The 27,962-nt window shown below is 42.3% G+C and overlaps 1 protein-coding gene across 1 annotated transcript; it reads right to left on the bottom strand.

Moving 5' to 3' along the window:
- Nucleotides 1-201: 201 nt before the first annotated feature.
- emilin1a (elastin microfibril interfacer 1a) lies at nucleotides 202-26,387 on the bottom strand. The gene is made up of 12 exons (XM_053445026.1): nucleotides 25,973-26,387; nucleotides 11,620-11,736; nucleotides 8,897-9,093; nucleotides 8,171-8,270; nucleotides 7,609-7,717; nucleotides 7,315-7,497; nucleotides 5,076-6,353; nucleotides 3,843-4,257; nucleotides 3,369-3,494; nucleotides 3,164-3,181; nucleotides 2,930-3,064; nucleotides 202-1,841 (listed from the first exon to the last, which is right to left on the bottom strand). The coding sequence occupies exons 1-12, from the start codon at nucleotides 26,086-26,088 to the stop codon at nucleotides 1,522-1,524; spliced, it is 3,114 nt and encodes a 1,037-aa protein (XP_053301001.1). The 5' UTR covers nucleotides 26,089-26,387; the 3' UTR covers nucleotides 202-1,521.
- Between the last annotated feature and the right edge of the window lie 1,575 nt (nucleotides 26,388-27,962).

Below are 27,962 nucleotides of genomic sequence, written 5' to 3'. Positions count from 1 at the left end.
AGAGATTGTGAGAGGTTTACCGAGTAGCCAGAAAACAAAAAGTCAACGCAGCTGTGTGTATTTGTGAAAGCCAAAGAAGTGCCAGATTAAAGAAGTGAAGTCCCATGCAGGCTGAACAGTGTGTAAAACCTGGCACAGACCTGCTCATTTAGTAAAGGAACATAAACACAACGCGATAACAGAGAGACTGTTGACATCAGCTGTGTAAAACTGGGTATCTGTATTTGAGGCACACGTGGCAACAACATAGAAAACATGTACAGTACCTGGCAAAGTGAAGTGGTAATTCATAAAAATCTTATAAGAGCAAAATATTTACATTCCTTCACGGTTATACAATGTCGAGAGACACAAAAATACATTTCCACTCTTAACACTGATTCTTCTTTGTCAAAGTATGTGAATTAATGTGTTACATTCACCTTAATATAAATATAATGCAATATGGGGCCCAATCTGCTGCCTTGTTCCTTAAAAAATCCATTCAAGAATATCTACAAACTTAATATCATGCACATATTTTCCTCTGGGGGCATTTCAATTAGACACAGGACGAGTGTGCACCATGAAAGAGTTGGGATTTGTAGCACAGAGACAACTGCATGTGAAGCTTCATTATTTGTTATTGTTAGCATTACATAGAAATTCCATTGTAAGACAGACTCATAAGTTCAACTACTTGATCCTCCAGCAAGTTTAGATGGCCCTTATTAGGTCAGAGACAAAAAATCCCCACTCTTCCCTCTGGCCAAGCTCCTTCTGTCTGTCCTAAAATGGTCTTATTGTCTTGCTGTGCTATGATTTTTAAAATCCTGTGGTTTCCCGTCTGAACTGTCAGTGACTTCATTTGTGATTTTCCCTCTAAAGAATAGTGGTTTGGACTGTGCCCAGCGCCGCCTACATCACTCTGAATGCTCTCCAAGACAATTACTATTCACCATTATGTTTCTGGGAATTTGCTTGCGGTCAAAACGAAACTGTGAGCAAAATGGAAAGAACAAAAAGATTACGCTAGATATAGAGAAAGAAAGTGTAATAACCTCTGAACATTTGATATGTTGTGGGTGGAAAACCAAACAAACAACACACATCCTCAGGCCTATATCGTTTTGTCAAATTGCCTTTCGTTTACACCAGTATGGCATGAAAGGCTATCTTTGTGTTATCAGTGAAGAATTCAAGTTTATAGAAGTATGCAATTATATGATAACCATGCAGGGGCTTTTTCTAGAGACACAATGTGTCAAATAGCAAAAACACACAATTGCTCCTCGCACAAACAGTTTTCCTTAAAGCTGTGACATACAAAACCAAATTATTGATTGAAAATTCGATTTCCTTCTTTCTTAGCACATAATGTTAAGCGTAAAGAATAATTTCTATTTTCTCGCTGAATAAATCCAGTCCGGTTATTTCAGTCTTTTTGACTGATCAGTCTCTGGCTCTGTCTCTTAGAGTTCATCAGACAAACCAGATGCTTGTGTACGGAAAGGAGACTTGTCATAAGGAAACCACATCCAATCAGACGGTCTCGTAGAGCAGCATCCCACTGAAGATGGTCAGAGGTTCGGAGGAGTAGGCCAGCTTCCCGGTGACTAGATCGATGCAGACCGTGTCGCCGACCTCCATGGGCAGGATGACGTTGAAGACGGCCAGGGCTCCAGGAATGTGTTTGGCCTCTGCCATGGGTTTCTCCAGGCCCTCGGGCTGGTAGCCAGCCGAGTCCACTCGGGCCACGCCGGTGTTGGACTTGGACAACACGGCCTCGATCTTCATGTTCTTGTGGCCCGTAAGAATGCCACTGAAGAAGTAGTTCCCTTTCACTGGAGCTGTGAAATAACCTGGAGAAAGGAAGCAGGTAAAAAAGGAGATATCACTGTTGTGCATTTGCTGTTCAGCAAAAAGCTCAGACTTCCTTATTTCACAATGGATGTAGGTTTGTATTGTATATATCCTGTAACTTACTTAAACTTTTATGTTAATTAATAAAATTGCTAAATGTAATCAAATGTGTTAAATCACATTAAAGTAAAAGAATGGTGATGATAAAAGTTCTTGGAGATATCCATCACTAGATTTCTGCTACAACTTTCACATATGACCTAATATGTTCTTTCCCCACAATGCTAACAAGCTACCAACCTACATTCTTGAAAAATATTGAAAGAGATATAATAACAAATGTGGGTGATATTGACATGGGTATACACATTTTGCACTCTAAATTACAGAAATAACAAGACACACTAATTCTGTTAAGGTATCTAAAACCCTATCCCAGCTGTGAGCATGGCAAATAGAATTTAAACTGCACTGTCAGCAGACGTTTTATGCTAACCTTGGGGAAATAAAACCAAATCATGTGTATGGCTTGATACCACCAGTCAGAAAACACATTAAGCCAGAAAATATGATGTTTTTGTAATTTGAGTGATATGACCATAAATTCATAATGTTTTTGGCTGGACTGCAACAGTGCGGGAAGTCCTATGAACATAAATGTCTTTCACTGACTGGTGGACCGAGAGTTTCCAATTGCCTGTGGTTCTTACAAAACGGTTTGGCAAAAACAATTGTTATTACATCATCAAGGGGTCGTTTACAAACAATGTTGCCAATTAAGCACCCTTTCAGAACCGTTTAGCAACTTTTTTCAAAAAAGTACCTCTCCATCGGTTTCACAACAAGCGAATGGGGGGGGGGGGGGCTCCTTGCTTTTGTTGACCATTAGACTGGACTTATATAATATTCTGTTTGAGGTTATTAAATAAGGACTCAAGCAGAACAGAGCAGCAGCTTGGAAGTGACTGCTGGTTAACATGTGGTCTTAATGGGCCACGCCATACACTAGGTTTTCATCTCGTCTCAATTCGAACAGGGAGTGTGTAAGTAATACAATTATTAAACCTGACCAAAACCTAAAACTGACCTGTTTTGGGATTGTAGACATCATCTTCATTGGCAAAGATCTCATTAAACACAATTGTTCCTGAGCTCCTCATTGGACGAGTCAGTGCGGCAGAGAAGGAGAGGCGTGGCACGTGGGCATCAGACCCTGCAGGACCTGATCAGGGAGGAGAAACAGAGAGCAGGAGTCAGAGGGAAATAAAGATCAAAGTGTAATGAGAGCTTTCATCTGGTGTCTGGAAAAAGCAACACATACCCTGTTCACCTCTGAGACCTGAGAAGTAAAAGGAAAGATAAAAAACGGAGTTAATCACCAAACATTGTCACTGTTGCTGTTTCATTTTTATTCTTACATCATTTTATCTACAGTGGATGTGCAGATAGAAAGATCAAAGATACAACTGTAAATCAGCCAGTGTTATTTAATTAAACAAAGTATCAGCAATGTCTGTTGTCTTTACCTGGGGGTCCCAATGGCCCCTGCCTGCCCTCTCTGCCTGCGGGTCCCACCCGTCCTTGGGCTCCTACCAGACCCTGGAGTCCCCGCTCACCTCTCTCTCCGCGGGGTCCTGTCAGACCGGGTGGACCTGGAGGCGGGGAATGTTTAGAGACACAGAACAAATGAGAGGCCGCAGAGGAAAATCTCTTTACCATGAACAGTGTCTCAAAGACATGTACAGTAAGTCAAGAAAGCAAAGAGATTTAACCTAGTGTGACTCAGGATGTGCTTTTCACCTAATGTTTACTAAAACTGCTCTTTCAGATAGATTACAGACTTTATGGGCTCTTAAGTGAATGCTTGAGGATGAGGATAACAGGCTGGATTCCTTCTTTGTTCTATTTTTACATCATCCTGAACATGTCTTCCTTCAACTGAGCGTATCTCTTATCCAAAAGTCAAATCCAATGACCTTCATCTAACTTCTCAAACGTACCCATGAAGTCCTGTTCTATGAAACTGTGGAACTCCCTGGCCAAATCCAGGACTGAGGAGTTCAGCGTGTCTATCTTGGTGTGGACGTTCCACAGCTGTACGTTCTGGATATCGTCGATAAGATCTGCGTGAGATGTGACCGTGACGTTGAGGCCATTAACGCAGCTCCACAGCCCGGACACATGTCGGTTCAAGCCCTCCTTGATCCTCTCCAGGCTGTCGGAAAACGTGTCAAATCGACCGCACACTCCCTCCAGCTTGGAGAGTCTCCGGTCCAGGCCGTCGCTGGACCGCCTGCACTCCCCCACCTCCGTCAAATAGTTGCTTCTTATTATTTGGATCTCTTTGCCCAGGTCGATGAATCGAATCCCAGAGTCATCGATATGATCCGTCAGCTCCTTCTGCAAGTTGTTCACCTTGTGGAGAAAGTCGATACATGTTAATATGTGTATTTTGGATGAGCTTCCTTTGACAAAGTTCTACTCTAAATATACTCTTTCCCATATTGGCTACCATTTATTTTTCTACAGTATCTTATGAACACAAATATATGTAAGCATACTATCGAAACCGTGTCTGTCAACATGACTCAAATATTTGCAATATGCTTGAATATTTTCACTACAATAATATCATGTGAAAACACTGTTGCCAAGATAATGATTGAGACATGTTTGAGTGACACAATATTGTTTCACATAAAGAAACAGGATCATCCGATGTGCACATGTCTAATAAAACAACACAGATAATCAGTAAATTATCATAAGCATTATTTGAATGGTATTTTGATCTTTTCTGTGTAATCCTGAGAAACATATTTAATCCTTATTATATATAATACAGCAGTTCTCCCCAAAAGGGTCACAAGAAAAATGAGAGGGGTCAGAAGTGTTAACTACATAAGAACTGAGGTGGAACCTTAAGGAAAATTCTTTGCAAGACAAATTATGATTATTTTCATACTTACTACATATATAGATATTTTTTTCCATTATTAAAATGCTGTTTAAAAAAAAAAAAAAGTATGGATTTAGACTTGGTGTGACACAATAGCTAATTTTGTTCTTATTTAGTTCAAAGAACTGCCATTTAACAGTACAGCATCACAGAAATGCAGATATTTAAAAAATGTTTTAACTATCTTAAATTGAAGGGGTTCCACATATAATACACAAAAATGCTTGCAAAAGCAGCGTTGGTGGCAGTAACTTTATTCTCATAATTAGCTTACCTCAGAAATAATGTTGTCCTTGTTGTCGGTCAGATCAGTTATCATGTTCCCATGTGTTTGTACAGTCCTTCCCAGGCCTTTCAGAGTGTCGTTAATGGAGTTGAACGTGAACGTGACCCCAGCCAGCTCTCCTCGGATGGACTTCAGATCCCCTCCCAGTCTTCCATTGTGCACAGTGTGGCCATCCAGACGCTTGTTCAGGTCATTTATGTTGTTTTTACACTGCCCTGTGCACTCCTCCACTTCCTCTCTGAGCCGCCCCACTTCCTCCTGCAGGTTTGAGCACACCTGAGAGCAGACGGATTCTCCCGAGTCCACTTTTCTCCGCAGATCCGTCAGCTCCGCCTGGCACCTGCCCAGCCCGATGGCAGTGGAGTTTGTAAGTGAGCTCAGATCATCCTGTATGGAGCTGCAAATAGAACATTCCTCAAAATTGCCGACCAACGTTTCGATCTCGGTGACGATCCGGTTGAAGTGCTCGCCGTTCTTCCCAGTCACAGCTGTAATCTTTTTGACATCATCCGTCAAGTTGATGACTTTGTCACTCAGAGAATCTCCGGACGTGGACAAATCATTCAACTTGGTGTTGAACTTCTGGATCTCGTCCTGATTTGCTACGACTCTCCACTCCAGCGTTTTCACCGTGTCATCAGTCTTACGGCCTCTTCCATTAGACCCGCAGGACTCGTTGCACATGTTTGCTGTTGAGGTCAACCTGCTGTCCAAGAAGAATGTGATGTTCTCCAGCTGACCTAAACGCCGACTGTGATCTCGAACCGTGTCTCCGAGAACGGCCACGTCCAGCTCTATTTTCCCTATCTTAAAGCTGTGGTCATCCAGCTGACCGAGGACCATGTTACGCAGCTGTGTGACGTCCCTCTGCACAGTGTCCTTCAAGTTGTTCCCGCTATTGGTACACCTCTGCTCTGTCTTCCTCACGGTGGTGTTCAACCTCTTCTCCAACTCTCTCAGTCTGCCATTCAACCTGTCCTCCGTCACTCTTCCCTTTCCTCCGCCTGTCCCAGCAAGCTCCTTATCCAGGCGGCCTTTAATGGTTTCACACTTGTTAGCAGTGGAGGCGACTCTGACCTCGACATTTAACAGCTTCTTTTCCAGCTCTGTGATGGTTTTACAGCAGGTCTGGGAGCGTTCGGTCTCACTGCGTGAAATGTCCAAGCTCTGCCTGAGCTGCCGGTCAATGGAGCCGACCATCTTCTCCAGGGCCGTGATCCTCTCCCTGTCATCTTGCTGCTGACGCTTCAGGTCCTCCACACCAGCCTGAAAGGAATTATAATAATATTATTTTATTTTTTTCTGAGCTGTATGGCTTGTCTCGATTTCTTCCGTTTGTCAAAGTCAGGTTTCTCTTGCACAGGTTTTTGGAAATGTTGTTCCATTCCATATTGTCTGATTTGAATGTAATCTGTATACTGGGGCCTCAGTGGGGTAAAAGGCACAACCACAATGCAACTTATCTAGTAAAAGTTTGTTTAAGGGTTCGGCTAAGCTAGTTGCGGCTAATTTAGCCTCGAACTGCTATTCTCAAACAGGAATAATGAGTGAACTACAGTGGTCTGATAAGCTCATTCCTTTTCAGCCGCAATCAATTCTGACTCTAGTGCAAACCCTCAAGACAAATCACCAAATTGTATACAGCGCCCCCTAGTGCCACTAAAGACTCTTTTCAAATAAAATTGGTTCCTACTTAAGAAAATGTACCACAAATTCTCCTTTGTTGCTACACATAATATTATATAAATTGTGATGGGTGGTGTTGTGGTAGATAGTAAAAGTTCCCAGGTGAAAATAAGTGGAATAAAAACTATGACTATATATAAATAATTGTTTCATGCGCAGCCCGAACCCACCAATTATTCTGCACAGCTGGAAAATGTTTTTTCTTTTCTTTATATCACCGCGTGATTATCGATGTTTTCGCAGTGCTGTTTGTACTTTTACTGTTTGTTTGTGCAGCGGCTTTTGTGGGAGGGCTGTTTTCTCATATTACAGCCAGCATGTGGCCATTATCTTTTATTGCTTCAGGCAGGAGGCCGAATTACTGACAGAGCACCACAGGGGGCAAAGTAAACTCATGGCAATTTTACAGTGAAAACAACATATTACATCCTTTTCTGAATTTATGTTATTCTCATATTGTTTAAGCATAATAAGATAGGATGAACCCTTTACGAAAACATTTTTGCCCTGTTGACTTGACTTTCATACATATGAGGTTCACCTGACAGGCCGAGCAGGACAAAGTCACCCTCCTCTCCAGCTCCGTCAGTATCTCCTCCTTCAGCGTGTTCAGCTGGTTCTCCACAGATCCTCCTCCTCCTCCTCCTCCGGCCACTCCGTCCAGTTCATTGCTGCCACCGTTCACCAGGTGGTTGTTGATGTGGAGCAGGGTCTGATCATGGACCTGACAACAACCACATATTAACACGGATGAATGTGGCGTATCCTTATATTTACTTATTTAAACTATAGATATCTAGACAGGCAGAAAAACTGATATTTATTATTCACTCACCTGCGTCCTGTTATACAGGTGGTCCAGCTTGGTCTGGATGTTGTTGATGGTGTCCTTCATGCGTGGCTGAGCTGAATCAGCGGGAACAAGCGCACCATTCAGACCAGGTCTATAAAGAGGGAAAGATGCAATTTTCTTTAATTCTGGTAAACATTTGTCATTAAAAAAGAGTCATGTGTTAAATATAATGTGATCAAAGTGGAGGTTGTAAAAATTACTGCCACAAAATGAATAAAGTGCTCAGGAATGTGTTGCGTATAAAGAGGATGGGAATTTCCATTGGGTCTAAATTGGACTTAGTCTGCTATGACAAGTGCAATAACCGTCACCGGATACATTTCTTTGTGGATTATCTATTTCTGCTTTCCTAAACTAATGACCAATCTCTGTGCATATGTGAATAAACAAGCATATCCTCTCTGAACTGATGCAATAAACATTATCAAACAGGAAAAGACACACGCTGGGTTTCCGTCAGCATTCTGGGTGACACTGCATTAGCGTTTGTGAATGTTTTGCACCCCATGAAGCAAAACATTGTGCATGAGCAGCATTCACTTACAGCCTCTGGTTTATGCCGTTAATGGTGATCTGCACGTTGTGGAGGTCTTTGGTCAGGCCGCGGATCGTCTCCTCCAACTGTTTGATCTTCTCACTGTCACCTTGAGACAATTAGAAATGGACGCTCAATATGAAAGAGGAAATGTAGACTTTAATTCCTAAAAAGAAAGAAATCCATTTGCAACGTGCACATTCATGCAACAGGCCCCGAAACCCCCTTTTCTCGACTGGCGTAAAATGAACACTGTGGTCTCACATAAACATTTAGGGCCAAACCAGCTCTTTGTTTTTGTAGGGAGCGGCTCAGTTGGAAAAAGGTGATGTCACTTATTTCTGTGAACCAATCAGAGTTTAACAATGTTTGAATCTAAATTATATGAGAGTTGGGGACTTTGTTGCTTATGTTCCCAGCACTGTCCACCAAATCAGATTTAAGCTCACCAAAACAGTCGGAAGGATGCAGATAAGCTGAGTTTTCGACTGCTGAGAAACTCTTCATGAATAGCATTTATTTATTTATAACTTCAGCTTTGATTATTGCCTATTCATTCAATAAATATTTGCGGCAACAAAGAAAAAACTGAATTTCAGAATTTCCTTCCCATTGCATCTTTTTACAGACTCTCAATACATTTAAAAATGTCTTGAGCATGCTCCAGTTTTGTACATTAAAGTACTCCTACATCCTTAACTCAAGCAGTAAAACTGTTTTAGTCTTCATCCCTACCTTCTCCTCGCTGCCCGCCTCCCGTGTTGGAGCCCGTCTGTGTGACACGAGGTCGTCCTGCGTTGACCTGAGTGTTGGTCGTCACCTGTGGCCCCTCGCGGCAGTCGTCTCCTGAGTAACCATGGCAACACTTCCACTCCATTTCTGTCACCATCTTGTAAGCCACCTTGTACCTCGGCCTCCTGTAGGTCCGGTAGCTGAGGATGAAACGGTTGAAAAAATGACATCTGAGTTTTTGTTTGTTCTGAGTTGACAAGAACTGCTTTTCTATAATAATCAGACGTGACTTAAGGACTTGACTTGGACTTGAGCTGGTATTTGACTTTATGTAGTATTATCTACAACAATTATCCTTTAAGGTGTACAGGGGGGACTGAAGCCAATCCCAGCTGTCATGTGGCAAATGGCAGGGTCCACACTGGACAGCTCGCCAGTCCGTCACAAGGCCAACATAGGGCTTTACGACCTACATAAATATTATTGAAATCCCAGTATGGTTAAGTGCAACCTCCAATTTTAGAGGTACAATTTGTGTAAAATACCATTGTAAAGCATTATAAAGCACTGTGGTGCTACAGAAGTAAATGGTATTTATTTAGAGTTTTCCAGTCCTGATGACTACTCAAAGGGCTTTACAGTACATTTTTCCCGTAATAATAATAATACCATTTCAACACTCTTATGAGATTTTGTATAAGTCAATCATGGTCCTCAGATGATAAATGCTCCTGAATGTAGTTAGCCCATGTTTCTTCATCTGTTTGACATTTTAAAATATATGTTTTGGATTCTGACCAAATTCCAACAAAAACATATTTTGTGTTGCTACCCAGCCAACATTAGAAAAGTAGCACACTAAGATGGAGAACACAAAAGGACATTGTACCGTCGCCATGTTAACAAAGCAAAAGACTGCTGTGCATAAATACAACCTTTCAGAGCTGCTAGCATTTGATTTATATCTATAAGCTCCAGTCACACTTGGGGTTTGAGCAAAGCTAACTTCTGCCAAGACGCAAAACTATGAGATTTTAAATGTGTGGTGTGATCCTGATAAACATGTCAGGGACCAGTAGCGGTCCTTGCACCCTGTGATGAATATAATCGCTGTCATCTCTTTATATTAATGTGTGAGTCATTTAATGTCTGGAAATAGTTACAAATCATCAGATGATGATGGATGAGGTCGCGAGTTCTTTGTAAACTTAAATTGTTATTTCTGTCCCGGTTTCCAAAAGAATCAACTGCTCACAGACATGGCCTCTGTAAAACAATATGTTTTATTTGGAAAGCTGTTTTGAATTTAGTAGTTTTATCACTTTAATGCCATTCAACTCGGCCACTGAACTGACTCCCTGTTACCGTAACAATGCAATAAATAGACCAGAATTGTCCGGAACTCTCAGTAAAGATTTATGGCAGCGTCACAGGCACGTTAACAAGCCCCAGACTGTGAGACTTCAGCAGGTTGTTCCCCTTTAATGCCAACCCACAAACGTCATTGAGGTATCGCTGAGCTGTTACTGTGCCCTTGAAATTTTTCATCTGCCAGCTCCCTGCTCGGAGAGCGTGAGAAAAAGGGATCTAACGTACTCTCGGATGAAAAACAAAAACACACGGCTTGGAGAGACGGAGGGAGGTGGAGTCCGGTAGAGTTAGCGTAAGAAAAGAGTCGCACTAAGAAAGACAGCCGGCGTAAGAAGACGAGAATGTTTTCAAAGGGAAGGATACTAGACTGTGGTTCCTGGAATCCCTGTCGGCTTCATTCTTAGCATAGCCCAGGTTTAGGCCCTGGTCCCGGGCAGACATGGGGATTAGGCAGCAGGGCCAAGGTCAAACTCTTTCGCAAACTTCAAAAGAGGAAAAACCTCGGGAGCACTTGATGGATGTTGTCTTGCAACACCACATCTGGAATGATTTCACAATCAAACTCACCGATCCTAAGTTCGATCCAGCGTTCATAATATAGGATATGCCCAGGTCTGTTGAATGCAAACCAGAGCTCCACCACGTCATGTATGTTTGTTTGAGACCAGTACTTCATTAATAAAGCTTGGATCAAGACTTTCTCTACGTCTCATTCATCCAAACTTCTCTTTTACTCTCCCTGCCTCTTCTAATTAGCGGACAGCGGGCTGGTAATCCTATTAGATTTTTCCATGACCCCTATCAGCCAATCATGTCGTTGCCTTGTCCTCATTCACCTCCAGTCTTCATATTCAGGGTGCTGGTCGAGGCCAGCTAAGTCCACTCATCAGATCAACAGTATTTTTTCTAGATTCTGTCAATCAACCACCATCAATGTCAAGACCCTGGGGGCAGTTTCAACCCTGATGACATCTCAAGGGGTCTTGCCAAATAGTCTCTTATTTATTTATATCACATCACTTGCATTACTTATTCTGCATGGCAATACATTTAGTTGATTCTGACCCAGTCTCTTCTTTTTTGAACTGGGATTAACAATTCAAACACTGAGCTATAATAATGTGATTCTCTGGCGTTACAGCGGCCATTCTGCTGAAACTGTCCTGAGAAAAACATGGACATAAAATGAGTGTCCCCGGAAAGGACAGAGGGAGAGGAGATGTATGGTTAGAGGATGCAAAGTGGAACTGATGACAACAGGAAATTGGACGAGCAAGTCTGAATACAGATGAGATTCCTGCAGCAGAGAGTGAATCAGAGCAGAATATGAGATATTGAGAGTTAAAGATACTCACGCAACTCTAGGACACTGTCCCCAGGTACAGCGCTGGTAGTCTGGTTTGATGTACGTCTCCACCCCGTCCTCCATCACACAGCTAACAGTGCGTGTCACCACATAAGCGCACCAGTTCCTGTGAAATCAGCCAAAAAGGAAATGACAAATAAATAACTGTGCAATGACTGGCAGCTTTATCATGGGTTCAGAGTCTGGAGTTGACGCAAACATAGCAGTCCTCTTAGACACATGCACAAAGGGTTTACACTCAGCGGCTTTTTTTTGTTTTCCAGGAAGAGAAAATAAATAAATATATCTCAAATCCAAAATAATTAGGAAAAAAAAATAATCCCAAATCTGGTCACATGCTGAATGTGAGGCTCCAGTAGGCTTTGAGATCAATATCTCAAAACCCTGTTTGATTATTATTCTGTACAACATTCACCAGAAATTATCCTCTAGTGCAGATGTCAGATAAGATACGATTTCAACAATGGCTCACATTGTACGCCTCCCCCAACCCCCAACTACACATCAACCAACCCACACAAAGACACATACACACACACACACAACCCACACATATCCTTGTAGTGTTTAAGAGGAGAGGTGGTGGACTAGTGGCAGAAACTTGGACTATGGGCAGAAAAGGTCTCTGGTTCGACTCCACGGAGAAACAACAACAAAATTAACCTGGATTGATCTGTCCAAAAATCCAAGAGGATTCTCCCTACCCTGTCTAGTGCCCCTGAGCAAGGCAACTTACTCCCCCAACATCTGCTCCCCGTGCGCCGTACATGGCTGCTCACTGCTCTGTGTGTCCTGCACAAGATGGGTTAAAAGCAGAGGTTAAATTTCCTACAATTGCATGAGTGTGCATGTCTGTGCATGTGTTTGGGACAAATAAATGTATCTTAATCTTAACTGTGCATCCACATGAGAAACATTCATTCCACAGACACTTAATATGATATTGATAATAAATATCTTTGGGCAACCCTGGTCTACATTTTCGTTAAGAGCAGCTAAGTGAGCAACTTGATTTCCACAAGGCATAAAGATGTTGCATTTCTTTTTTATCCAAGATTACATTTGTAAGTTTTTGTCTATGTTTCACAATTGTGAGGAAATGAGGCCTCCATCCCTCCAGCCATTGTCCTATCCGGGCTCTGGTTGCTTGAAGCTAGCTGGTCGCAGCTCAGCCGCTGGCGTATTTGTGTATCCTTAACATCCCTCTCCCTAGCCATGCTTTCCAAACCTCCAAAAGAAGAGGCACCCTGACTAGAAGCCTGAACCATTTAAACTGTCCCCTTTCAATGTGAAGCAGCCGTAGTTCTACTCCAAGCTCCCTCGGGATGTCGGAGCTCCTCACTCTATCTCTAAGGCTGAGCCAGGCCGACTGAAGGAAAAGAGCTTTAAACAGAAGTTTGGCGCCCCCGCCGTGGTCAGTTCAATTGATCACTAAGTGTAACAGCTTGTAAACACTTTTTTAAAACAGCTGAGAGTCGTTGAATTCTCTGACTCTGGACACAGCTCTTTTGAGGTCTATTGACAATGATGTTTAGGTCCAGGGACAGTGAGGGCTTAGAATCCTCAGCTTGTGGCTCTTCAGGTGTGTTTAGGATTCTTACACTGAATGTAAAATCTGTTCTCTTTTCATATTCAGCCAGTTGCCTGCCACTCAGTGTGATATTTGTTCACAGAATTTACTGCTATTTAATATAATCCATTCTTCCTTCTACCAATGAAATGTTCCCCGTGCCACTGGCTGCAACACAAGTCTAAAGCTCTGTTGTTCCACCCCTGTGCTAAACAGTTTGGAGATGTGTACTTTTCATTAGATTCTGCCCCCTTTTCACTCCAAACACACCTTTTCTCATTGCTGCCAAAAAGTGTTTTAACTTCTTCACTCCAAAGACTACATCAGTCTTGTTTAGATGTTCCTTGGTAAACTTCTGTTCTGACGCCTCTGCCATGAATGCCATATTTGTGCAGGTGTGGCCGCACAATAACACCATGCACCACCACTTCAAAGGCTGCCTCTCCCCTGTGAGCAGTTCTCTCTCTCAGACGGGTTTCCCAAACTTCCAGACCTCAAATTGATCTCATCTGTTCCTTTTACCTGTCATCTCTTTGTAAATGCATTACTAACGGAGGAAACAGCAACATGTAAACACTTTGCTGTCTTGTAATGACATTCTTCTGCTTTGTGGACATTTGTTGTTTAAACTCTCAGAATGCAATAGGCACCTGCTTAGAGGAGCCCAGGTCTGCTCTCATGAAGATTTTAAATTCGCATCAATTGTCCTTTTCTAAAGATGAAGATTTAACATTTGAATAATTTGGACTTTTCTAAAGTAGCCTTTTCTTAAAATCTGAGCCCTTGCAAAAGGTTTTAAAATCTCTTGTGGTATCCAAACTTTTATGGTGCTAAACCTTGTTTTTCACAAGAACTTCGAAATTTTGGCCAAGGTTGCCCAGAAACTTTCATGCAACCTGTAATTTCACATTAATCTTAAACCATTTGAGATATATGACAGGAAGTCAAATCAAAAGACTGTATCTAGAATCAGCCACTGAGATAAAGGAATAGTTCAACATTAATTGTCTATCAAGAATGACAGATGAAAGAATGAAAAACCCACAGAACTCGCTCAGTGCAATGCATTTGAATGTATAGCTTACACTTATGTAGATCTTAAGCAGTTGGTGTAATCTGGTAGATATGCAGCTATTGCAATTTAAATCAGGTTGTTAGAATTATGAATCAAAGCATGAGTTAGTGTGTTACTTTGTTAAATGACGAAGTACTTTCAATGCAGAAGTTGGCAACAATAACAAATAGCATCAATAACAGAAAGTGGAATCCGCTAACTTTTTTATCTGCCTGCTGTAGCTAAAATAACACTGATTTATTCACTGCAACCGACTTTTCACATTACACTGGATTCATGAAAAAGTATTGATATAGCAGCTTTTAAGTTAATTCAAGTTTGGACTTAATTCCTTTCTTAACCCTAACTCAAACACTTGTTCTGAAATAGTCCCTAGGTCAAGGTGACTTCACATAACAAAATATTCAAAAAAATGTGTATTTTAACACAAGATCACATGAAACACACACAGACTCCGCCCCCAGTATGCATGCTAGTCAATTTGTCCCCATCGCCCTGACCTCCGTTGACCCTCAGATATCTCTAGGATAACACTGCAGATAGTTTCAAGACACTGACGTCCTTTCTATCATCATTTTCATATTACTCAGAATCCCCTTTCCACTCCTATTTCCCTGGTGGTTATTATGGTCAATTAGTGTCACTCTGAGGTTCATCTGAACAGAACTGAGGGTTTATGGATAAAAGTTGGAGCGCACAAGGAGTTCCTTCATGCTGGTGAGTCAATCAGCAGTTTTGGTCTCTCTGACTTCACGTCTGTCAGTCCGTCTCTCTAAGTCTCTTTCTTTTTTCTGTCTGTCTTCATCTGCCACTCTTAGTCTCCTGCTTGATGCGCCTCTCTCTGTGCAACTCATTTTAACCCCCCCCCCCCGTCCCTCCGCTTTTTATCACTCTTTTTTGTTTCATTTCATCCCTGTCCACCATCGTCGCTCCTAGTCCATCTGCTTATCCCTCTCTATTCCCTTTCTATCCATCATTGGCTCTACCTCTTTCCAGTTCCCCTAATCCTCCCCTTCATTCCAGAGTTTGTCTGAACAAGGGAGAGTTCATCATGGTGCCATCCTCCCCATCCCCTCCTGAGTCCAGACTGCTGTTCTTGATGCTTCCGTACGTGGGAAAGTAAAAATGACAAATTATCGGACAGTAGCCTGGTCAGATGAATCTGGATTTCTGCTGAGGCTGCATATGGTTAGAATGTGGAGTCAACAGCATGAAACCATGGACATGATCTGCCTCATGTCAACAGCTGCTGCTGGTTGTGGTGAAAAAGCGTGGGGGCTATTTCCCAGACTTTAAATCCCAATCCATTATTGTTTGAATACTTATCTATCTGAGTATTGTTGCTGGATGTTCATCCATTTATATCCACAAGCAAAGGTTAGGAGTTCAGTAAATGGAAAAATTAACTGTATTTATACAGAGCTTTTCTTAGTCTTATCAACTACTAAACCACTTTCCAGTACAGGTCACATTCCCACAGTGCTCCTCAAAGAAGCACTTTTTCTATCATACTCAGCACAGCCCAAGGAACTTCAAAATGCCAACTGGAGGAGCCGTGGTTTGAACCACTGAAAATCTGTAAGTGGACGAACCGCACTAATTTTGGGGCCACAGCAGCCAAAGTGACCTTCAGTGACCTCCACACTCAACAGATGTGAATCCAGTAGAACTGTTGTGAGGTGATGGAACAGGAGCTTGGCAGCAAAATGAGCAGCTAAATAATCGGTTGAAATGACTTGATGCAAACATGTCAACAGCAAAATCTCAGAGGAATGTTCCCAATATTAAAAAATATCTATATGTCAGTATCAGATTTGCTTTACACGTCCACCGATGCTTTCTAAATATCTGTAATATGCATTAGTAATACACATATAAAACATTTTACTGACTAAAGCTCATTGGGATTTCATAATCTTATCGTAATAACTCCTCATGCTGTTTATGTTCAGCTCCAGTCTCATGTCCATGCTGAGATTTAAAGTTTTTACCTAAAAGCCAGAACCGTGTGGGAGTTTTTAAACAGAAACCTAATAAAATGCTGCTCTGCACTTATGATAAAACTGAGGTAGTCTGCCACAGCAACACAATGACTACACACAAACAACACACAACAAAGCATCCTGCGGCTCTACATTGTGATCCTTTGAACTGATGTGAAATTAATCTTACATTTTGAGGGGATTCTGCTCAACCTGAGGTCACCATAGTTGATCATTAGTCAACGTCCTGAGGCTAAAATCATCCAGTGTCCAAGCATCAAGACTGTGCTGTACCTCCCTGTGTGTATTTCCGCAGATTTACAGTTCTCCGAAGGGATCCACCTGACATCCTCACGCTATGCATCCAATTGAATTACACTGTGCTTTACTATCCTGTGGTTTGTTCTAGTATATTCAATATCTCCATCAGAGCCTGGAGCAAAACTCAACCCCAATATATCTAAAATGAGTCAGTGCTTCCAAGCACAGCTGCTCCTCCAATTGTGTTTTCCCAGAGTCTTGCGGCTCATCCAGTGATCCTTACTGCATTAAGTCAGGCCTTCCTAGGTTATCTTGTTCTGTGGTTTGTTGTACTGTGTATGTTAACTCAAAGTTTGGGAGAAACAGGGAATCCAGCATCTCCATCAGGGGAGCTGAGGCAGTGCAGATGGAAGAGGTTAGCATCTGAACGCAGACAGCAGTGATAAATAAAAACAGCTCTGTCTCTTCCCGCGCTAGTGTGCATGGTGTTGTTTTTCGTCCCTGTGTTTCAGTGAACCCGCTCTGCTGATCTGTTATCCCGACTTACTCACGCTCAGGGCCACAGACAGCAGATAAAGCATACATTTGGCAGCGTTCACACCCTATCTGCTCTGATGGAGAACAGGCGCTGAGTCTCATAAATAAACCTAACCTCCTCTCTCGTTTTTTTTTCCTCCACCACAGAGCAGACCCACATGTGGTGCACATGCACACATATGCGCACGTATACAACACACGCACACCCGACTCCCACCATCCCAGCAGCTTCCAAACACCCACACTTGGAGCACTGTACCCACCGACCTCTCCGCCAGTTCAGTTTCCATCGTTCCATTTCTGGCTTTTCACTCCAGCGAAATACATAAGAGGAGCCTTTATATTTGTGGGAGGATGACTAAGTGTTAGCACTGAGAGGTTGTGTATGTGTGGGTGTGCCTGCTTGTGCCTAGACGTATGCCCTTGACAAAAAAGGGCAGCAAATTTGTATATTTACGTCCTGTATTCCTACAGGCATTTTGTCTGTTGCATTGGTACCACCTCAGCTCAGCTCTAAACCCATTGGCCTCTCTCTATCTCTCTCTCTCTCTCTCTCTCTCTCTCTCTCTCTCTCTCGCTCTCTCGCTCCCTCTCTCTCTCTCTCTCGCTCTCTCTCTCTCTCTCTCTCTCTCTCGCTCTCGCTCTCTCTAACCAGCATGAAGTTAAGCATTCCAAACAGTAATCCAATAAAGTCCCATTAGTCCAAATGGCTGCGGAGAAATCCCTGAGATGAAAGTCCACTAACTTAACTTGGCATCTTTTCCATAAGAATAAAATACAATTACAAGCGCACACGAACACACACATGGTCACACACACATACACACAGAAAGAGAGAGACATCCATTCCCAAGAGTACCACACATCCAGCCAAGGGCACTCACACAGGCAGTGGGACGTACACACACATAAAGAGGCAAAGACTTCATGTCTCATATGCTTAATTTTCCACTTCCCCACACATATGTACCTTTATTCCAGGTGTAAAGATTAAAATTCCAGTCTACATCCTCAGCCAGTCAACATGGGGTTTAATGTAATAAGTGAGACAGAGAATAGGTGTGTGGCTTGTTTAGCAGCTAATCTCCCTGTTTCCTTTAACAGCAACACAGGGAAATAAACAGCCCAGTCCCTGCACATAATAATGAATGTTTATAACTACAATACGCATTTGCACAATTTCCATTAGATAGCAGCCTATAAAGTCTTGAGACCACATTACAATGCTGTCTTTCAAGCGGTTTAAGCCCTCAAACTTCAATGGCCTCTGGTGGAACAGTCATTACAGGCTCATGCTGCACGGCCAAACAATGTTGAAGCCTTTGGAACATTAAACAAAACTGTTGTGGAGAAGTTTTCAAACATAACCAATATTTAAAGCTAATTTTGTGGCAGTGTTTAGTGCCATCGGGGACTGTCTCATGCTTCTTTAAGAGGGGGCTGTGTGCTGCTCAGTGGGGGGGAAGTTAACCAGATGAGGATTTGGCAAACCAATTTACCATTATCTTAAAAAAACACGGTGTTAGAATTTCTACAGGAAGCATTTTCTAACATCATGTTTTGTTTTTTCCATGTGGAATAATTTGGCAAAAAACCACAACTTCCTCGTTATAATGACGTGCAGCTGGGGCTGGGATAACATCTACTAAATGATGAACCAGATGAAGAAGACATCAAGACTATTTATTTTTGATAGGAATAGCTGACTCTATATTCAACTTGTAAATAAATATAAGATTTGGGTTTGAATATTGAATGAATGAATATGTACAATAATACACAGAGTATCCTAAAACCTGTGTTAAGAACAGACACAAATAGTAAACACAACACTGGCGTTTCTTATTTAAACAACCAGCACACAAGGACCATCATTAGCATTCAGTTTGAGTTGTGTTTGTGTCCACATGTCAAATTAGGTCTAATATTCACTCTTGTTTTGGTCTCCCCCAACTCTTGAGAAAAATACTCCACCATGCTAACTCCACCAGTTTAACACAGCAGTAAAGTTGGTGACTTTAAAACCAGTGCAATAATGTTAGAGATTCTGAAGAGGTTTAGTAGAGGTGAGCTAGTTTTGTCACTTGCTGTTTTCAGACACTAACTATGGAGAAAATGTCCTCAAAGACATCTCCAGGCAGACATTTTCTGGAGTTGGCCTTTCACACATGAAGATCGCAGCAGGAGATTGTGCGGGTCAGATACATTCACAACAACAGGAAATGTCCAGAAAAATCAAGAGGGGGGTTGAGCCTAAGCCTCATCCTCTTAAAAAGTTGACATCTTTAAACTTCTACTTGTGCGGGACCTCTTTTCATTCATCTGAACACCGCTTGTAGCAACTACTTTTGTCAAATCATTGATTAGAGTAGCATGAACACAGACCAGTTATAATTTGCGATAAACTCACTGACTTTGTTAGACAAAAATGGTCCCAGATCATTGTTCAGGGATTATTTAAGAAGAAACTGAAAAAACTCTGTCGTCTTCCATCTACTTATTCAAGAAATCTCTGTCTGTCGGTCTGTCTGTCTGTTTATCTCAAGAATTGTTCCATCTTATCAGCTACACCCTTATATGTGTATTGTAAAGGGCCTAAGGAAGCACAGTGTCGAAAAAGCTCTGAACACAACTTCCAGCACACAAACAACGACAACCGATTGTCCTATTTGGGGTTCTGTGTACTGAGTCGAGCTTCACTGACCTTTGTGTAAACAGGTGAACAGCTCTTTGTGCAGCAGTGGTGGCTTCAGGGCTCTGTGGACTGAGGCCTGCAGAAGATCATTACTCTTTACGCGTCGTGGCTCAATTCCAGCAGATCAGCTTTACAGTTACAGAATGAAAACTGCAACCCTCATTATCACGGGCCATGTAAACAGCTACTTCCAAACAGACAGCTTGGCACGAGTCACTACATGTTAAATAAACTGTATATACAGTAAATGATAAAATAGGTTTATTCTAGGAGACAGGGTGCAAATCCATCTACCAATAAAAAACAAAAGTGTGACCCTCCCAAACAATAACAGAAACCGAGCCACGACACATTTACATGCATGTGATTTAACACACATACACTTTGTTCTCCAGCAGACACATACAAAGCGCTTCATTAACTCTCTACCAGGCTTTGAGAAGTGAAACTACACATCCTGTCTTATTTATGGAGCCATAACACAGCGGGAGTGGAACTCTTGCACCTGTCTCAGCATTTCTTTATTCCCTAATAAATTTCGTTACTCATATAAAAACAGCAGACAGACACCTCATGGCCGAGAAAGAAGTCGCGTTCTCGACATCTCCACCCGCACACACCGGGTTCATTGGATTCAAAAGCACCTTTGCGTGAGCGCTACAGAGGAGGATTGTGGGTAAAATTGGGAATATTCGGTGACATTAATAGCTAAGTGGGAGGGAGAAAGGAATGAAAGACAGAAGATGAGGAGGCTGAGGTATAATGCTTAAACAAAGAAATCACTTTGCGACGCCCATTGTTGCCGGATCTTTCATTTAGCTTCAAGGGAAGGCTTTGACAGCGACCTCAATGAGTGGATGGAAAGGGGAGTGTCCTGGCGTCTGAACTGTGACCCAGAGGTCAAGCACCCCTACAACTTCCTTGTAAAGGTATCCCCCTGTATACACAGCTAAAAGCACACCGCGCCGACGACAATATACACACTCTAGCTCACTCACTTGTGCTTAAGTGATCGCATGGCGACAGACAAACACACATAGCGGCAGACACACACATTCTTCCAGGTACTTCTGTTCTCTCTTAAAATGAAGTTTTACTTGCGCACGCACACATACACACACACACATACACACACACACACAAACGCATGCACGCACACAAGTCTCCTGTTGGACGTGTTCCAACATCAAGGGACCGCGTGACTGTGTTAACTTCTCTGTCTCTGATTGTTTAGCCTGGCGGTCATGAAGATATATAGAGAATGTTCATGATACTGCTATTTGCTTTACCATTGCTGCTCACATACATGGGCCCTGTGCTTTTGCAGGTTTTTTCGTGACCTACTTGAATTTTAGCCATTTATGGAGGCAGGTGCACTCGAAACACAAGCCTCCTCAAAGCCTTGAAATAGCAGTTGCCCAGAATAGTGCAGACTATTTATCTGTTAGTAAAACTGAATAAGCTCCTCCAACATGCACAAAAAGGACATTCAGTCTTGTCATGTGGTTCCATTTGTTCTATGGCTTGATAGATTTAAAGTTTCAGTTGCTCGTGTGTGGTGAGATGAGATGAGTATCTCTTTTGTGGAACTTCACCCTGTCTAAACATTGGAAAGAATACCCTCTCGAAAGCTATGCATGCTGGGAAGTATGGCTAATTAGGTCACAAAGGCTGTGACTGGCAAGGATCCCTTTTCCCACATTTTCATTAACATACGTAAGGAGATTTGTTTTTTCTGGCCTAATTAGCAGAAAGCAGAAAATCACACAGATGAAGTGAATCTGGACTCGATCCAAAAGCTGGTCAAGAAGAGGACAGTCCGGTTACAGCCTGACGACGCAAGGGTGCGTGTTTGGTATGTTGTTACTGTCTTAATTATATTACTGAGCATTGTGGGAAATGTATAATTCTCTGAAAATGCCGTGCAGTTGCATCTTGAGATTCAAATGCATGCTAACATAATTACAATGACAATGGTAACATGATGATGTTTAGCAGGTGTCCTGTTTACTATTTTCATACTTAAAGGTTGGGGTAAGGAAGCTGTCTTTGTGGCCTTCACATTCGGACCAAATGAATGATTGGTGGACATACCTGTCCGTCACTTATCGACCTGCCTTGTTGAACGTACCCTGCCTCCACAGGACCAGAGACATGCACCGCTGAAGCAGAGACCATAGCCAGAAGTTAGCCAGCGTGTGTCCAGCTTCTAATAGTGGCTAGGATTACCAACTCTAGATTTAAGATGCTCCCATGCCAACATATACAGCTGAGGCTGATGGGAAGGCCACAGTTTAGCAGGAACTGACATCAACTAAACAACTGGACAAATTAAAATGTTGACAGATCATGCAGATACATGACTTAAGGGATCATCAAAGATTGAACCACAAATCAAAACAAGCCCAAACCGCAAAACTCAACTTCATGGTGGTCCCAAAGAAAAAAATCTGCCCAGCAGTGGTTGAAATATTTCAGTGTTTACATGTCAAAAAACTTAAAATGGAGGTGAAATTAGAATCAGTGCAGACACAGTGTGCGGTCATGAACTGTAATGGGGACAGTTCAGTGAGGACTTCATAGGCAGCACAAACGAATAGATAAAATCACAAGCTTGTAATTGACCGTTGGCAGTCTGGGTCTTGAGCTGACGGTTAGATGCAACTATTTTCATATTGATGGGTACGGGGCACATTTTGCATGCAAGCCAAGTTTCTGAGCAACCACAGACAACCACAGTCTCCTTCTTCTGCGCTAGAGGCGATTCTGGGCGAGTATTAAAGAAGCTAAATTACTGAGAGTTATTCAGTTATATACTTGTTTTTTATTCAATTTCAGTCTCTGTCCTCAGATAGCCTATAGTCTGATTAATGGTGTGTTCCAGGAATTATTTAGTTGACCTGTCGCGTTTCCCGAAACCCTAATGACAACAGTGGAGTCATAAATTAAGTGTCCCAGTACTGTACTGTAAGTATAATAACATGAACATTAATCTATAACAGACATATAACAGCCTCCACTTTTCGTTTCACAATATGTTAAAACATAGAAGCAGGGACTTGCTCACATCACACACCATGGGAACAGGCCGGATTAAGGATCATAAATTATCTATCACTTTCCTACAAGGATAACTTAACGAACTTGTTGATAACAGGACATTTTAGGAAATAGGCTGGTCAATACATGGCTGGACTCTTTCCGCTATCTGCACTCGCACTCATACTGTCAGGAGAAGGAGCCAGGTAGGCCATCTTTGATATTACCTGCCTTTAACATGAAAAGCCCTTTCTCCTTCCTCGGGAATACATTATACATCTCTTTTACTTTACTGCCACTTGATGAAATGTTTTCCAAGAGGATCTCAAAGAACATTGTCCAGCATCTTCTTATTTTTTATTTTCAACATTCTTGGTGTAATGACTTTTATGAGGGGATAACAGACTTAATGTTCTAGGAGATATCCATACAGATCCACAATAAGTCGTTTATACTCATGGTTAATCTGATACTGACCTTAAGCAATACAGTCATCGCAAATGTCATGAATGAGACTACGATTCTTCAAGTTTATCCTCAACCAATAGTAAAAAGTTCATGAACCTATAGGTTTGAAACAGTAGGAACAAAGGAAGCACTCCCTTATGATTATACCTGAAGTATAAAGGATTATTCATGAAAAAGCTCAAATAATCTAAAAAAGATTCATGTGGGTTGACCAGAGACATCTAGCTAAGAATTGGACGTGCATTACCAGGTTACATGTCCCACATCATTATGGATATCTGTCTTCCTTTAAGACCCCCGTAGGGAGAACCCAAATGTAAAAAACAAAGGAGGATGATAAGTGGGATAAATCAGAGACAGAGATGAAAATGATGATGATGTTTATGATGATGATGATGATGAAACTGATGAGTAAACATCAGCTCCTTGTCCCCCTCCATTGGTGATTTAATGGTTTGTCCTTTGAAATTAACATGAGCCACAGCAGATCGGCCGTCCACCTGCATCTGCATGGATACACCAACACACGCCTCCTTCCCTCCCCCCTTCGTGTCTGACTACAGCAGATACGATAAGATGGTGTGTAGCTCTGACATTTTGGCAGAGGATGTGTCGGACGGCTCTGGATCCTCCTGAGCCCCCCCCATAAGACCCCTGCTGGATGTCTTCAGTTCATTCGGCTGCCTTTACCACTTATGGAATACTTCACACATCTGTCAAAACAGATCACTTGAGTTCAAACAGATGTCAGGGGGGCAAACCGCATTGCCACGGGCCAGCGCATTCTTTTCCCCGAAGCTTCACTTTGACAGCTTGTGTGTGTGGTTTTGTATGTGTGTATACATCAAACACCAGCCATGCTGATTCCTACATAGCTTACTGGTCTCAGCAGGAACAAGGTATATCAGGACACAGGCCCTCTACTTATCCCATGTCATTCTGTCTTGTTGTATCACAGCTCCCAGTCTTTTCTCACACTTTCATCCTCTCTTGTGACACCCGCTCGGGGTTTTCTTTTCGTTGCAGCAGCCGCAACATCGGCAGATTCAAATTGTGCCGTGATGTGGACAGAAACTGGATCGACGCTCATATTGCAGGAGCTCAACTCCCAGAAGCCTCGCCTGCCCTGCGTACACACACTCACTAAGTGCAAACACATGCAGGCATGCGGGCAGACTCATGCCACATAAGAGAGCTCTGTCATTCATTCACTCCTTCTGTTTTAACCTCTTTTATTCATACATACACACTCACTTGCATAATCAGAGGATGAAATTGCCAAAAACTTTAGACATTCATTCACTTACATGCACACAAACAAGTAACAAACACACACACGCACAGACACACACACACACACACACACACACACACGCCCACATAGGTGAGGGGGTCGTCAACACGCAGGCCCCCTCAGGCAGAAGTTCAATTACATGCTAATAACACACTTTGTGGCTGCAGGAGCACAATAAAACATGCATGCAGTGGCGGACAGTTACTGACAGTAACTTATAACAGCTTTATAAACGGGGACTCCAACAGCAGCCACAGATTTATGAGTGACTTTTAATCAACAGTCACAAAGATCTAAATGATTTCCTTATACTGTCCCATAAAAGAGGGCAAGGTGGCAGTAAATCTGAATGACTCAGGTGACAATCCAAGGACTAGATTTTGTGGGAAAAATCCATTTTAACACAGTGTTAGACAAAGTTCACTATCCCTGCACATTCACCTCCACCCGACTGAATAATGCTTTCTGGCAGAAGGATAAATTCTCCTCCAACAAGGCTGCACTGGAGGCACCGCTAGAGACTTTGGGCCCCCTGAAAACTTTTCTCTTGGGGTCCAGGAAACAGTAAATATCTATAAATCCCTGTAAGCCCCTGACGAGCCCATGGGGCCCCCTGAACCATCTCAGGGCATCACTCACTCTGTCCCTGCTGAGTAAAAGATCCACTTACAAATAAGACATTTCCTCTAAAGAAGGACAATTCACACCATGTGTAGAGAATGGACTCAAAAGAAGGATACACATTAGAGAAATAAGAAGGAGTTGTCCAATTGCTATCCAAAGGGAATGTTTTTTTGTCTGTGCCAACTACTTCTAATTAAGAATGTAAATAAAATCATCTACTTGAGGTAATCTAGGGCTAGAACTAACAATTACTATCTTAATCGATTAATCTATTGGTAATCTAACTTAGTGATTTATCAATACATTGTTTCAAATAGATACAAAATTTGAGAAAATGCTCATATTTTGACAAATAGCGAGTGATCAACTATAATGGTACTTTTATCAAGTGGCTTGTACTCAATTGTTTTTTTTTTAAAATTACTTAGGTTTCTTTTATCCTTTCCTTTTGCCATCCCCACTTTAAAAAGCTGTTCAATCATATCACTCGTTTTCTTTGGTTGTATAGGCATCTATTAGTTTGCTTATTGTCTCTGGTGTTTCGTAATATTGTTTTTATTTGACCTTATCAGCTGTTTTGAAAGGTGCTATGTAAATAATAAGTAATTAATAATAATAATAATTGATGTTGTCCAAGTTGGACAGTAGCAGCCCGACACCATCAAAGTCGTTAAATAAGCACTTTTATCCAACTGAGAACTGCAGCCGCTGTGAAAACAAGCCACCCCTGAACGCACCACAGGTCATTGACACTTTTCAAACGCACGTGAGATTTCGCTCAGGTTGTTCGATCCTACCTGTGTCTGCTCGCTGCTCTCTGTCCGCCCTGCACGCTGGACTCCGAATATCCCAGACCCGAGCAGACCGGAGCGAACACCAGGGCGAGCAGGTAAAACGAGGTCTCCATCATCATCAGGTCCGCTGTGACTCAAAGGCAAACAAATGTCACGAAGTCCCAAAGCCACAGTCCTCCTCCTCCCTACAGACAGCCTCCCTCCTCCTCCTCTTCCTCCTCCTCAGTGACGTGCAGGCGGACGATGAAGATGGAGAGCCATGACTTCAGCCACTGTCCAGTCAAGTGCATGTCAGAGGGCGACGAAGAAGAAGAAGTGTGAGCGAGCAGCGGAGCAACACGAGGAAAAGTTTCCTGTCAGAGCTCCAGGAGCAGTCATGCCAGCTCTCTCTCTCTCTCTCTCTCTCTCTCTCTCTCTCTCTCTCTCTCTCTCTCTCTCTCTCTCTCTCCCTGTGTGAGTGTGTGCGTACACCCCTAGCCCCACTCCCTCTCTCTCGCTGCCCTCACTTATTTTCCGTTTCAGCTCAGCCCACTTTTCTGTTCATTCGGCTGAGCCCACTTCACTGTCACTGTTAGACCCTGCCAATTTTTTTTTAAATATCATGAAATGCAATAACAATGCAGATAAACACTATCAAAGAAAATCTGTAAACTACATACAACTTTAAAATGCTGCATTATATAGTAAAAAAAACAGGTGCAACATTTTATGGAGTAAAGTCATGGTCAGATCTGTTTATTTGAATTATAATAATACGCCTTATTTGTACAACACTTTTCTTCCCAAAGTTACATATTGTTTCTCAAAAGGAGAAATGATCATGATTCATTCATCTATTTTCTATACCTCTTTTCCTTTGGGGGTCCCAGCTGACATCGGGTAAAAGGCGGGGTACCCCCTGGACAGGTCGCCAGCAAATCACAGGGCCGACATACAGACAGAATCAACCATTCACACTCACCCTCACACCTATGGCCATTTTTTAGAGTCTCAAATTGACCTAACCCCAATCTGCATGTGTTTGGACTGTGGGTGGGAGTTCCTAGAGAAATCCCACACAGACACAGGAAAACATGCAAACTCCACGCAGAGAGACCCCAGCTGAACCGGGATTCAAACCGGAAACATCTCTGCTGTGAGGCTAATCACAGCACCATGCTGCCCATTGCATTTAATTAAACACTAAATAAAAAGAAACAGATCAGAAATGCCTTTTATTCCACAAGCTGTTGAATTTTCCGAGCTGGTCGGTATTAAATGTCTGGCTGCTTAAAGGAGCAATGTAGTGTAGGTTAATTCTGTTGAAGTTTTTATATTGGTGTGTGGAAATTCCCAATGGGGACACCAAAAACTGAATCTTTCTGTCTATCTTGAATAAGATTAAATAAGATAAATTAGTTTTTTAAGAAGGTTTTGAGAGGGTAGCAATAACAAATATAGCATGTCTAGTCTCAGCTGGTAAAATATTCCAGGGTTAAAGGTCCCATACTGAAAAATCCCAATAGCTTTTAGTCACAAATCGTGCTCTCCTACACTATCAGCTGATCTAAGATGGCGCCCAAGTTCATAGGACCTCACCAATAAAATGCTAAAATCATGGCAAAAACAGATAGAAAGCCAATACGTCCAGGCTGGAGTGGTGTTATATAGTCACCTTGTATTTTAATCAGGTCAGTTTTGAGTTTTGTCTTTCAACTTCATTACATTCTGCACCTGCAGGCGTCAATGTGTCCAGGCCAGTTTCTTTACCTCCTTCTTCACAGTCACAGTGAAACTCAGCCTGTCTGCCCTTTTGATCACCATGGCAGATTTCAATCGGAGAAGCAGACGACATCCAACAGCCCAACTCAAAGGACAGACACACACACACACACACACACACACACACACACACACACACACATACTCAGCACATAGTAGCGACTCCTTATCCTCTGGATAAACAGGCTGTTCCCCATGTGTTTGATGCTGCTGTTCTCTCTCTCGGGGCCAA

This window comes from Pleuronectes platessa, chromosome 17, assembly GCF_947347685.1.
Source record: "Pleuronectes platessa chromosome 17, fPlePla1.1, whole genome shotgun sequence".
Classification (NCBI taxonomy): domain Eukaryota; kingdom Metazoa; phylum Chordata; class Actinopteri; order Pleuronectiformes; family Pleuronectidae; genus Pleuronectes; species Pleuronectes platessa.
The sequence above is the reverse complement of the archived record's forward strand: the minus strand, read 5'-3'. Positions and strand labels throughout refer to the sequence as shown.